The following is a 12,124-nucleotide window of genomic DNA, read 5'->3' as shown; positions in this document are numbered from 1 at the left end:
CTAACAAAGTGTGTGATTTGATTTATCCTCGTTCAAATCTTACTTGTGTTTTATGAGAGGATTCCAATTTGACGGGTTTTCCTAATTAAGCTTTTAAGAAGCCAGCTGAACAGCACAAAGGAAATGCAGAAATATCAAAATGGGAATTTCTGAATATTTTGCCCAAGCAAAGCAACAGGAGCATGCAAGATAAAGCTCTACACAAAACTACATTTTCTACATTTTTTTCTGTTGTATTGCTACTAGTTTTGAAGCGGCCTCACTGAGCCAAAGTAAAACCATTAAACTAACGTGAGAAGGGGGGGGGAGCGGCATCTTGGATGGATTGTGCACTGTTGGGAAATAACACCGCTGCATGGAAAGTGCTTTACGTGGTTTATGTAAAAAATTCAAACTGTGGGTTCTGCTGCTTCAAACATCTGCTAAAAGCCCAGAGGGATCACACAACTGTCCAAAAACTCGAACAGTTGACTTTCGTGTTCCATATGACCAGTGAAAGGAGTTGAAAAATAACTCAGAAAATGCCAGGACATGTCGACAACATTCAAACTGGAGAAGAGGTCGATCAATACATCAAAGTGACATCACAGATGCCTCCTCACTGCTGATGTCTTCTTATCTGTCATGTCGAACACACACCTCTGCTGTCTCTTCTGATGGTTTTCTCCTTGTTTCCTTGTCCTATGTCAGCCATATACATTTTCAGCTGGGGGTAGCATTCTTTCTTTGGAACACAGATGCACATTTCTTTTTATAAAAAAATGTTGAAGAGATGTCATATATATATATATTTATTTATTTATTTATTTATTTTATTTATATATATATATATATATATATATATATATATATATATATATAATATTATATATATATATTTTTTTTTTATCTCTTTTTGATGGCACTCTCAATCTTGTCTAATCTTTCTTACATGCAGGGCCCCCTAGTGGTCCATTAGTATACTGCAAATATGCTACTAAATAATTGTAAAAACACACATTTTATTGATGTTTTAAATAATAATTTATTAATAATAATAATAATAATAATAATAATAATATCACAGTATTTCATGGCCGGCATCATCCTGGACATCTCTGTGTCCTTTTATCCAGTTCTAACTTTCCTTTTGTCCCCGTCTTGTTCAGTCTTCGGTATGGCTGAGTGAGGGGTGCTGGTTAGACCACATTTTAGACTGGCACTGGCGTTTTAGGCTGGTAGAATGATGTAAATAGTGTTATGTGGCGATACACTTTGGGGAGGAACTCATTGTGAGTGTCCTCCTATACTGGCCAAGGTTCAGAACGTGTTCGGTCCAGCGTGGAGTAGATTCATCAGCTTCCCCTCTAAGGCCGTTAGAGCCTCAAGGGTGAAACTAATGGGATGTATAATGTAAGTTATTTCATTGTAACTTTAATTAGATGACCATAAGCTTAGCCTTTCAGAACCCGCCCACTTCCTCATTCCGAAGGTGCTGAGGAGAAATTGGGAGCCAGGCAGTGGACTTAGTCACCTTATATAAAAGTAAAGAGTGGGCAGAGGCATCCGGTTGGCCTTCAGCCTCCCACACGTGCACTACAGGAGGTTTTTTTGCAAAACAAATATTGCAATAATCACTTGGAATGCTCTCAACTGAAGTTCAGAATCTGAACGTCCCGCCATGTTTTTGCTCCAGCCATGCAACGATCCAGCCCATTTCACTGCAACGCCACATGATTGTCTCAAATTCTGGGGGTGAAATTTAACCAGAAATGTTACTTTCCGAACCTGGATTTTACACCTCTGTCAGAAAACATCCAACTGTAGTTAGTCAAATGTAATTATATGGCAATTTATATATAAGAATATAATATCAAGCTAAACGATCGCCCCCCTCGTCTCCATCTGTCTCCCTTCCTTTCTCTGCCCAATTTCTGTCGGCTGGCTGGTACGCTGCCAGTGGCTGCACCCCACTGTGAAAGCACCTGTATGGGTGTCTCTCTGATGATAGGCAGGGTGGGGAGGGTCAGACAGTTTACTCCATAGGAGGCAGTCTGGAGCCTGGAGACGGACCATCTCACTGGATCGATGTGGTTAAGGGCAGTGTTTTTATTTGTGGAAAGGAAACACGGTAATACGAGGCGCCAAGTGTTTGTACGTCTGTCTGTATTTATTGTAGATGGTATCGTAAAGACACACTTTGGATCTCACACACACACACACACACACACACACACACACACACACACGCGATCGAGATCATGTGTTGTCATGTTGATGATTTGTGTCTGTCCTAACCCTTCTCGAATGGCTGTTTCTTATAAAGTGCCAGCTAAATTAAAACAAATGAAAAAATACGTTCCACATAGGATCACTGATCCACTAAGATTTTCAAAATAAATGATCTTGCGGAATACCTCTTAAACATGACTTTCAACACTTTTTTTCACAATTCATACTAGTATAGCATCGGGCTTTGTTGTTTTGAGCTGTTAGAAAACCAAAATTCTTTCTTGATGTTCTGCAAGAAAACAAAAATCTCACTTGCTGTCAAAAATTGAGACTTTTTTTTTTTTTTTTTTTTTTTTTTTACAAACTTGTAGCCTCCATCTTGAAACACCAGTGGGATTCTGGGAACGATGCTCTGCAGCTTTAAGGCTGCTTCTACCAAAGAATTATTCAGTGTTCTCTTTCCCACGAGGCCACAGCAGCTTAAAGGAGAGTGTGTGTTGATGTACTACTATATACTAATGTGTGTGTGTGTGTGTGTGTGTGTGTGTGTGTGTGTGTGTGTGTGTGTGTGTGTGTGTGTGTGTGTGTGTGTGTGCGTGCGTGCGTGCGTGCGTGCGTGTGTGTGTGTGTGTACATTTCAGAGCGGCCAGCTTCAGCAGCGACTAGACAATGTTCAGAGGGACTTCATCGTTTTCAACAGGGAAAAGTGAGAACTTCTCCTGAATATTCACCACCAACTAATCACTCTGCATGAAACTGTGAACAGTATTATATCCATATATGAGAAAATTGTGTCACTTCCCATTGAGACGGGCAGGTACATTGGGTTTATTTATTTTTGGAAGAAAGTCAAATGTGTGATCTTGGGGAAATATAAAAATGTGTGATTGATTTCTATCATTGGGATTTCAAAAAGGGGTTTACCCCAAATGTGAATCTATATGTTACCGCCAAGTTATTTATTTATTATTATAATTTTTTTTAATCAAGATTATTGAAATGACTTCGTGTCAATGACTTCTTATGTTTTTCTTTGAACCGGTCTCCCTCTGGTTATGTTCTCGGCATCTTAGAACGATTAGGAAATGTCATGTCAGTGTGAAGTACACAGATTGTCAGGTCTGAATGACATGGCGGTTTAAAGAGGATTATATTCTCTCTCAAAACACTAAGTTTTTTAGTGCTAATAACATTTTTCATAAAAACATTAAAAAAATAAACCACACAATACACAAGGGGATGAGGTTGCACGCGATGACATTGCAATGACCGCTCTCGTACGATGGCTTCGTCTATTTTCAGGCGTCACAGTTCGTTTTTTGTTTTTTTTTGTTGGCCAAACAGGTCAAGGAAAGCGGCGGACAGAGTGGACTCTCTGGAATCGTCCGATTTGTCCACGACGGAGAAGAACAAGGCCATTGAGGACGGACAGAACAACAACGTGGAGCCGGTGGCCTACATATCAGGATAGAGCCCAAAGACTCCAAAACGGACCCGGAACACACAGCTCTCAGACCTGCTCCCTCACACTCACGACACCTAATGTTTTGAGCAGCATTGGTCCTCAGATTGATGTTAAATGTCCCCACGTAAACACACCGTCTTCATGGAATGCACACACACACACACACACACACACACACACACACACACACACAACTTGCAGATGTCTCTCAGCCAGAAGAAACTCATCTCCTTATCCCTGTGCAATGAGCTAGATATGAAATCTAAAAAGAATAAAATAATGTTGGCGTCCCAAACATGGGAGCGCGAGGCCGACTCTGCAGCGCTGCAAGGACGGGGCCTCAGTGAACTGGCGTGGATCACAACTGAGCCGTCGCAAAAAAACAAACACTCGGCCGGATCGCTCGATTTGGCATTTCAATAGCTCAAATAGCACTGGACCTGAGGGCGTCACTCCAAATAGGTGAAATGAGGCCTTTTATTTTCAGACGCTGAGGATGAGAGTGAAAGAGAAGTCGAGGCGAAGGCTGAGGGATCAGACGCGACCTTCAGTCCTACCTGTGTTGAACTGAACTTCATGTCGTTTTACGGTCAGGATGGCGGTGAGAGTGAATCATTTGCCGTTTAAGCTCATCCAAACGCGGCTCGCTTTCACTCTGCGAGGGATCGGTTCGGACTTCAAACGGGGGAAGCTTCGAATCGGCGGCGAGGCAAGGTAGACGGAGCGTGGGTGCGACGTAGATGTTCTGCACTGATCCTTGCTTTCACATGGTTCTTCCTTCATCGTCGCATTGATCCACAGGCGGGAGGTGAATAGTTAAGGGCCGGTGAGCACCAACTACCGTGGGGCGGTTTCACAGACAGGGGACGGACCCTGAATTGGGGAAAAAAACAAAACATTTTTATAAAAAGAAAAGTCTCATTTCAGATCGCCATTTTGTGAATTTGCAGTTATTGGCAGAAAGAGAGATTTTAATTCTGTTTCTGCTACACTGAGTAGTCAGATTAGGTCGGAACAATAATACAATTGCATTATAATTCCATTATATCCAAAAAATAAACAAACAGAAAAACATCGAGGTTTCTTCATTTACTTATGGGCTAACCATATCAAAACTATTGCATTCAGAATCAACGCAATACATCATTGTTTATACTTCCAGTATGATTGATTGTAGCCAATTGATGTTTAAATTGAGGTTTAAGTTCAGACTTCACAGACTTATTAAAGAATGTTAAAACCATATCTTGGACTCGGACCCAGACACCTTGGAGGTATCTGGGTCCTCTGAACTTTTGTAGATAGCGGCTGTTTGAGAAAACCCTTAGCTGGTCCCTGCACTCGGTAGGTATAAACTGATTTCTATATTTAAATAGGCCACTCTTATTATGTGCAAATTTACTCACTCAAATACGTTACTGTCAGCACTTTTCTATTGAGAGTTGGTCCGTTTTGACTTTGACCTTTGTGACCTTTGTGATATCGTTGTTGTCGTCGATGTAATCTCACAGGCGCGGAAGTGCTTTCGTGTATAAACTGTCTCCGATTGGACTGTGATTTAACGGGAGGGATTGTGCCCGGGTTCAAGATGAACAGATCTTTCACTGATAACGTTTGCAACAAGTTGTCTCTCACACACCGGATCCATCGGATAATGTCCAAAAAGATGTTGCGTTGATGTGAACTTTTTCCAAATACGTTTGCTTTTACTCATCAAATGATCCTCTTTGTAGCAGATTTCACCTTCAAATACGTCCCCCGAGGCTCAGATCTGTTGCTAGTAGTTTTCCCACCGATAGAGAGCGTCATTGAAGGACAATACTCGTGTCAAATTGAGTTTTAGCCCATTTACTAGTCAGCACACCAGTGGTGTCGTTAGAGGGAGGCACAGGGGTGGGTGCGATCATGCTGCCGGGCTGTCATGGTTTGGGGGCTATTCACAGCACCGTGCATGTACAGCACCGTGGGTAATGGGGACACTTTCTCCACCCCCCCTAAGCGGCTAAGCATTTAAATTACCGACCATTTTTCTGATGAAAGCTGACATTTTTAATACGGCCTCTATTTTTCGGGTATCGGAAAATCTGAACAGTACGGCGAGAAGCCAAAAATGGCTACTGTCAAAATACCTTTATCTCGCATTTGCTTATTCAGCTTGAAAAGGCCGAGGCAGCAACACTTTACCAAATTTGAAATACGGCAAAAATGAAGTAACTTTCACAAAAAACACAATTCAGGTGCAGACTGTTTGACTACTATGTGACACCAGTACGGTCCTTTAAAATAATGAAATGTATTCCGTAGGGTCAGACTCAATCCCTAACTGGAAGCCCTTCCCTGTGGGGTTTTGTTCTCTTCTTGTCATTACTTTGTGTGTCTCTTGTATTCAAAAATGATGGAGTTGCGCAGACTATAAAGGTGTGCCTTAAATTATAATTGTATTTCTCTTATCCGACTTCACAGCCTCGCACTTTATTTTTTTGTGTCTGATTTAATTTGTCCATTTCAGTGATTGAGTGGAACCGGTTGTTGTGGGCCATTAAATGGAAGTGGTCATACTATTGATTTATGTGAAATCAGAGGCGGCCCAGATTATCAAATCTGTGGAGGCAAAGCAATGAGTCAGGAGTAAACCAATGAGTCATACTGGACATTTTTTGGTGTTTGAGAGTGTTTGGGGAAGAGGCGTATGACCATTATTATTGTTGGATACAATAAATTATTATATCATTATCTATATTACTGTTATCTGCCCAGAGAATGATTTTTATATTATTATCTATTATTCAATATGTATTATTATTATTATTATTATAGCCCCATAATTGAGCTATTCTTGCAAATTTACAGATAAACATAATAAACCACGATAGAAAAGAAACGGTGAGAGCATGCGTGAGAGGAAGATACAGAAAAACAAAAATCACAGGAAAAAAAACAACATTTTATTTCCTTGAGATCAGGTTGTGTGCAGAGGCAAAATGTGGAACATGAGAAGAAACCCTAAAATGAACTAGAACGGCAACCTTCAGCCATGGCTCAACCAACATACTTAATTGATGCAACATATTGATGCCTGTGAAAAGCAAAACATTTTTATTTGCAAATTGAGAGAATCAAAACTGTATTTCTTAAATGTTAAATGTATTTCTGTCAAGATATAGAAAGGTTCCCTGATCAATTCCCTACAGCTCTCTATGATATAATTAAAGTAGCCGATACTCGAAATTCACATGAAACAGTTTCCTAATATGCAATAATGCATTTTTGCATCAAATTTACCAGTAATGTCAGTTTAGAAAGTACAACAAGAACCGGCCTAATTTTGATTTGTAATGCATACAATTTGTGGCGCTGGCTCCAAAATAATGATAAATAGAAATGGAAAAGTACAGTAAGGCAATGTGTTACACTAATTGTTTAGATTTTTGGGACCTACCCCTGGTCTAGTGACTTTTTAGGGTTAGTTGCTCCATGTTCCTGCACAAAGCTGCAGCACCTTCAGTGAGATGACGTCACCTAGTGGTCGCTGATGAGTACTACAAGCTTTTCTCTGAAGCGTAAAATGTCAAACCCTTGCTTCAATTTGGAGGGGATTACATATAACAACACATATAACAATACTTTTTTTTTTAATTAACTCCGTCCACTCAACCATTATAAGTTAGTCTTGCAGATGTATTTTGATGCCCCAAAATAGATAAGTCAATCGAAAATATCCTAAGCGACTGTAGGCGAGTAGAAGATGTGGCTCACTCAGGAGAAACCAGATGGACTGAAGATAACTACTAACAACGATGCTCAAATGGTGCCGTTAGGACTCCAGCGGATGAGACAATACAATAAACATATAATAGCCTATAGATAAATTGGGTGGAGGGCAAGATAGGTGCACATAAATAAATATAACTATATATATATATAAATCATATAATTAATGAACACATGGTAGGACTGAATAAACACAGCTTGGTGATAGACAGATGAGCTTTGACCGCTGACCGCTGAAGTGTGTGGAAATGAAGCAGAAATGCAAAACCCATCTTTTAGTTCGTCCTAGGCCTCCAGAGCCTTGCTGGACAGCGTTCTTTCCAGCTCTGGGGTCCCTGGGGGATGGGCCTCATGCCTGTTCTTCCACCAGCCAGGGCCACTTGATTTATTCAGCGGTGACATTCAACCGACGAGGCAAATTAACTCGCGCCATAACCAGCCTGGGGCCGCTTTTAACGATAGATTCCGTGCCTGCTTTCAACCGGAATTGCTTCCCGAACGAACCGCGACGACAGAATAAATTCAAAAGTTTGATGCGTTACAGTGGCAGTCATTAACCAGGATTTGAATTGGCGGACTTTGATTGGTTGGGGCGGTGACTCACATCTCTAATGATTAGTGACAATGGTGAGAAGTCGACTTCCTCTTTGAATTTTCACAAAAGGTGTCTAGAACATGCAGTTCTTCCCCAAAAAGGCCCTTGGATGTAGAGATCAGTACATAAGCAGCGAGTACATGCTGTCGATTGCAAGCTACCCATCCCATCTTCAGAGATATACCATGAATGTCCCACATCCAGAAAGGGTTTTCCTGTTATTTACGGAAATAGTATTGCCATGTAACTGAACAATGAACCACACAACCAGAAACACACACACACACACACACACACACACGCGCGCGCGCGGAAACGTCGATTTCGCTGACTCGTCTCCTCGGAATGTGTGTTTAACGATAGCTATGCTCTCCGCTTGTTATTGATGGGGTGATGTCATGGGGCATTTTCAAACCTTTGGACGACGCGGTGGTTTTAGCACGAAGCGCCTCGGGAGAGATGACAGTTCATTTGTTCTCGGCGATCTTCAGCCCACGACCACTGCAGGCACACGATTGAGATTAATGTTCCAACCGTTCTCTGGCTTCCGAAACGTAAAGTTTTGAATTCAAGCACAATCGAGATTGGAGCCTTCGTTCTCGTCTCGGAAACTGACCCTGCAAAGTTTGTGAGGAAAAAGACATTACTGCCTATCTTTTTTCCAAAAGCTTTATTTTTATTCCTCCGTACTTTCCGCACGCACGCTCATAGACGGTGTTGAATGAAGAACGAGCAGAGTCGATCAGTTGCAACTCATGTTTATTTCAGGAACTAACACACCTCTTTGTATGACCTGCCTTCTCTGGGTTTTTGATACAACAGTTAAAAAATAAAATCAAACAAACAAAAAAAACAAAAAACAAGTAGGTAATAAACAAAGATAGTCCAACCAATATAAATACAATAAATCACTTCTCGCGACTCCTGACCTTCAGATTCTGCCATCGTGGCAAAGTGGCATCTCTCGTTCCTCTCTTCCCAAATCTCTCCTCCTTCTCCTCCTCCTCCTCCTCCTCCTCCTCTATTGGTCCATTCAAAGGAAACAAACAAACTCCACGTTTCTCTTACACCGCCTCCTGGTCTGGGAGGAGCTTTCATGACGGAGATAGGAAGCAAAATAATCTCTCAGTCCTCCCATTAAACTTACTGCTTCAAGACATTTTGAGTCTGTTTCCTTGAGGTCGCGGGGAATGACGGGTAACATTTTTACAGCATTGCCCTGTAGGAGGCTTCCAGAATGCTGAGGACTGACCTGGGATCCGAATTCGGCTCCGTATTGTGACGGCAAGGCAACGATTTTGTGATATTCCTTCTGTTTGAGGAACGTTCAAAAACTAACGCCAGAGGTTTTGGAGATGTTCTCCCCCACGCCCGATCGGCATCATCCTGAATCACAGAGCTGACCTTGAGCTTCTCTTTTTTCTTTTGTTTTTTTTTTTCACTTCTTGTGAAAGGGCAACAATCAAAATGTTCAAAATGTATAACTTTCGAAAAGGTAGGGGATGGGGGGAAATGACTGGATGGAGTACAGAAAAAGCGAAATAACAGTCAACCTTTCTTTCCTTTCTTTTTTTTTTCTCAAGTATTTTTCGTTTTTCCTTGTTTCGACGCACACACAGTCCTTATCGATGGGGTCACTAACTCCTTGCATGGAAAATCGTCGTCATCGCGGTCTCAAAGCGCGGCCTCAGAGCGCGGATCACGTCGCCCACGTTTGCCCTGGCCCATGCAGACCCGCGCCCACATCACCGTCCCCTCGCTCCGAGACTCGATAAACACCGCGACCTTGGTCCAAACAAAAACCCAGACAGGCTGCAACAACATCATCAATCACAAAGCTACGATACATATCTACCATATACACAATGCCACCTACAGCTAAGTCGTGGTACTGAACAGGTTGTTTTTTACGTTTGCTAAGGAGGGGAACTACTGTGGTGGTGATTCACTGACTCTGGGGACGGGGAAGGTGGGGGCCACATCGAAAGCCAAACGGGACGGAAGAACCATTGCATCGATCTGAGACGAGCGGTATCCATTTTCCTTAAGAGAGCGCAGTGTGTTTGTCTGTTGGCTTGTTTGTTTGTTTGTTTGTTTGTTTTCCCTGGGGTGAATGTGACTGGATGTGTGGAATTTCTAAGCAGAAAAGCAGAATGCGATGAGTCACTCTGGGTGGAGCCGATTTTTATGTTCTTTATTTAAATATGTGTCGTGTTTTCTGGTCTCACCGAAAACGCCCGAAACGCGAGTGACCGCTGGCTTCTCCAGCACAGGACTGGCTGAGTTTCCACAGGAAAAGGAATACTGTTCTCACCCGAGCAAGGTAGCATTGTGACAGGTAAGGCATGAGGATTCAGTGTTTTGCTCTCTTGGATTTTTAACGTTTCTTTTGTTTTTCTTTTTTTTTTTTTTTTTTTTTTTTTTTTTCAAGCAGTAATCATATTCTTCTACGTAACCTCCTCCCCTCCATCCCTCCCTCCTCCCTCCATCCCTCCCTCCCTCTTCCCTTCCTCCTCCCTTGGGCTGCACCCCCCCTCCACTCCCTGCTGTTTAACTGAGGGATGTGATGTTGGAGCGGCCACCAGGGGGCACCATGACGCGGCGGCCAGCGGGCCTGATGGGGATGTCATCTGGGGTTGGGGGGCCTGGAGAGAGAGAGGGGGAGAGGGAAAGATAAAACAAGAGATAAGTAGTGAGGATAGTGCCTTCCAGTAACAAAACAGGAAAAGGAGTGACGACAACTATAAGACGAAGCAGAGGCTGCAGAAAAACACACTTGGGGATAGATAGATAGATAGATAGATAGGTAGATAGATAGATAGATAGATAGATAGATAGATAGATAGATAGATAGATAGATAGATAGATAGATAGATAGATAGATAGATAGATAGATAGATAGATAGACAGACCGGAAAATCGCCGTTTTAAAGCAGCACACAGCAAAACAAATAGGCAATAAAAAAAAAACAAGGGGGTAAATTGAGTATATCAAAATAATTTGCCAAATGTGAAAAATAGAGAGGACATGAACAATAGAAATATGTACAATAAGATCAAAAAGGAAAATCACATTTTACACCAAAGTAGTAAACTGCACCCGCACGCAAATCATCACTGACATGTTTTAATCGGCCCGAACACAATCCAATGCACAATATAAACCAAAGAGGGATTATATTGGATTATGTGGAATTGGAATGAATTGATCAAAGTTGATTACTACCTTTCAGCTATATAGCTGAAAGATAGTAATAACTTTCTAAGACACATTCTGTGTGATACTACTGCACCAGATAGTTTCCCTTTAGGCTGACATGAACCTAAAATATTGTTTTTTGCCCCTTACATCCACCAAACACTGCCGTAGCTACTAGGATATAAAAACAGCGATAGTGCACTTGCTGCGCAGGGGTCAAAAGGGGCTGAGGGTGAAAACACAAACAGGATTTAGGGGCCGCAGCGTAATCTAAACCGTCGAGTTAAGACGGTCAAGTGAGGACCCTGAGCCCCTGTGAACGAGCCCTGGATGTCCTACAGGGTCTGGATCAACTGGGCTGAGACAATCTCCACTGATCTTGGTGGCGCTGTGACCATCGTGACATTTAAGTCGACCGCAAATTGTCACTCAAATAATTGCGATTAATAATTGTAATGATATAATAATTGTTCATTGTTGTTCATTGCTCGATTGTACACCACTATTATAGTATAAGTATACAGTGTGTACTAATACCTTTCCACCCATTGGAGAAGATCTATCCCTTAACACTGAGCAGCTGAAAATAAAACTTTGGGGAGATGGTCAATTTGCTTCAACTTCTATCCTATTGACGTAAAATTTCCCTTCAACTTGGTGATTGTGATATGTTGAATCAATATTGGAATCTGTTTGACTGAAATAATTTTTAGTTTGCGAATCAATTCAGGACTCTTTGCCTTATTGAGCTTGAGGCTAAATGCACGATGGCAGGGTGCGGGCATTGCGGGCACACCGAGGACACCTTCCTCATGAATATGCATATCTTGCCCAGAAGAACCTACCTCGATGCCCCTTCACGTTTAAAAAAACAAAAAACGCG

At 41.9% G+C, this 12,124-nt stretch overlaps 2 protein-coding genes across 2 annotated transcripts in view; one reads left to right on the top strand and one right to left on the bottom strand.

Annotated features, from left to right (window-relative positions):
• stk32a (serine/threonine kinase 32A) overlaps nt 1–3,682 on the top strand; it is a gene marked incomplete at its 3' end in the record, with an annotated part of 72,163 nt that extends 68,481 nt beyond the window's left edge. Inside the window, exons 9-10 of the mRNA XM_080013314.1 lie at nt 2,853–2,917; nt 3,556–3,682. Of these exons, the coding sequence (XP_079869440.1) occupies nt 2,853–2,917; nt 3,556–3,682 (192 nt within the window). The remainder of the gene's footprint in view (nt 1–2,852; nt 2,918–3,555) is intronic.
• Nucleotides 3,683–8,784: 5,102 nt separating this feature from the next.
• Nucleotides 8,785–12,124, bottom strand: part of dpysl3 (dihydropyrimidinase like 3) — a 42,671-nt gene continuing 39,331 nt past the window's right edge. Inside the window, exon 14 of the mRNA XM_080013661.1 lies at nt 8,785–10,687. Coding sequence (XP_079869787.1) covers nt 10,593–10,687 — 95 coding nt within the window. The 3' untranslated portion in view covers nt 8,785–10,592. The remainder of the gene's footprint in view (nt 10,688–12,124) is intronic.

The sequence above is a fragment of the Zeus faber genome, assembly GCF_960531495.2.
Source record: "Zeus faber genome assembly, chromosome: 14".
NCBI classification, from domain to species: Eukaryota; Metazoa; Chordata; class Actinopteri; order Zeiformes; family Zeidae; genus Zeus; species Zeus faber.
The sequence above is the reverse complement of the archived record's forward strand: the minus strand, read 5'-3'. Positions and strand labels throughout refer to the sequence as shown.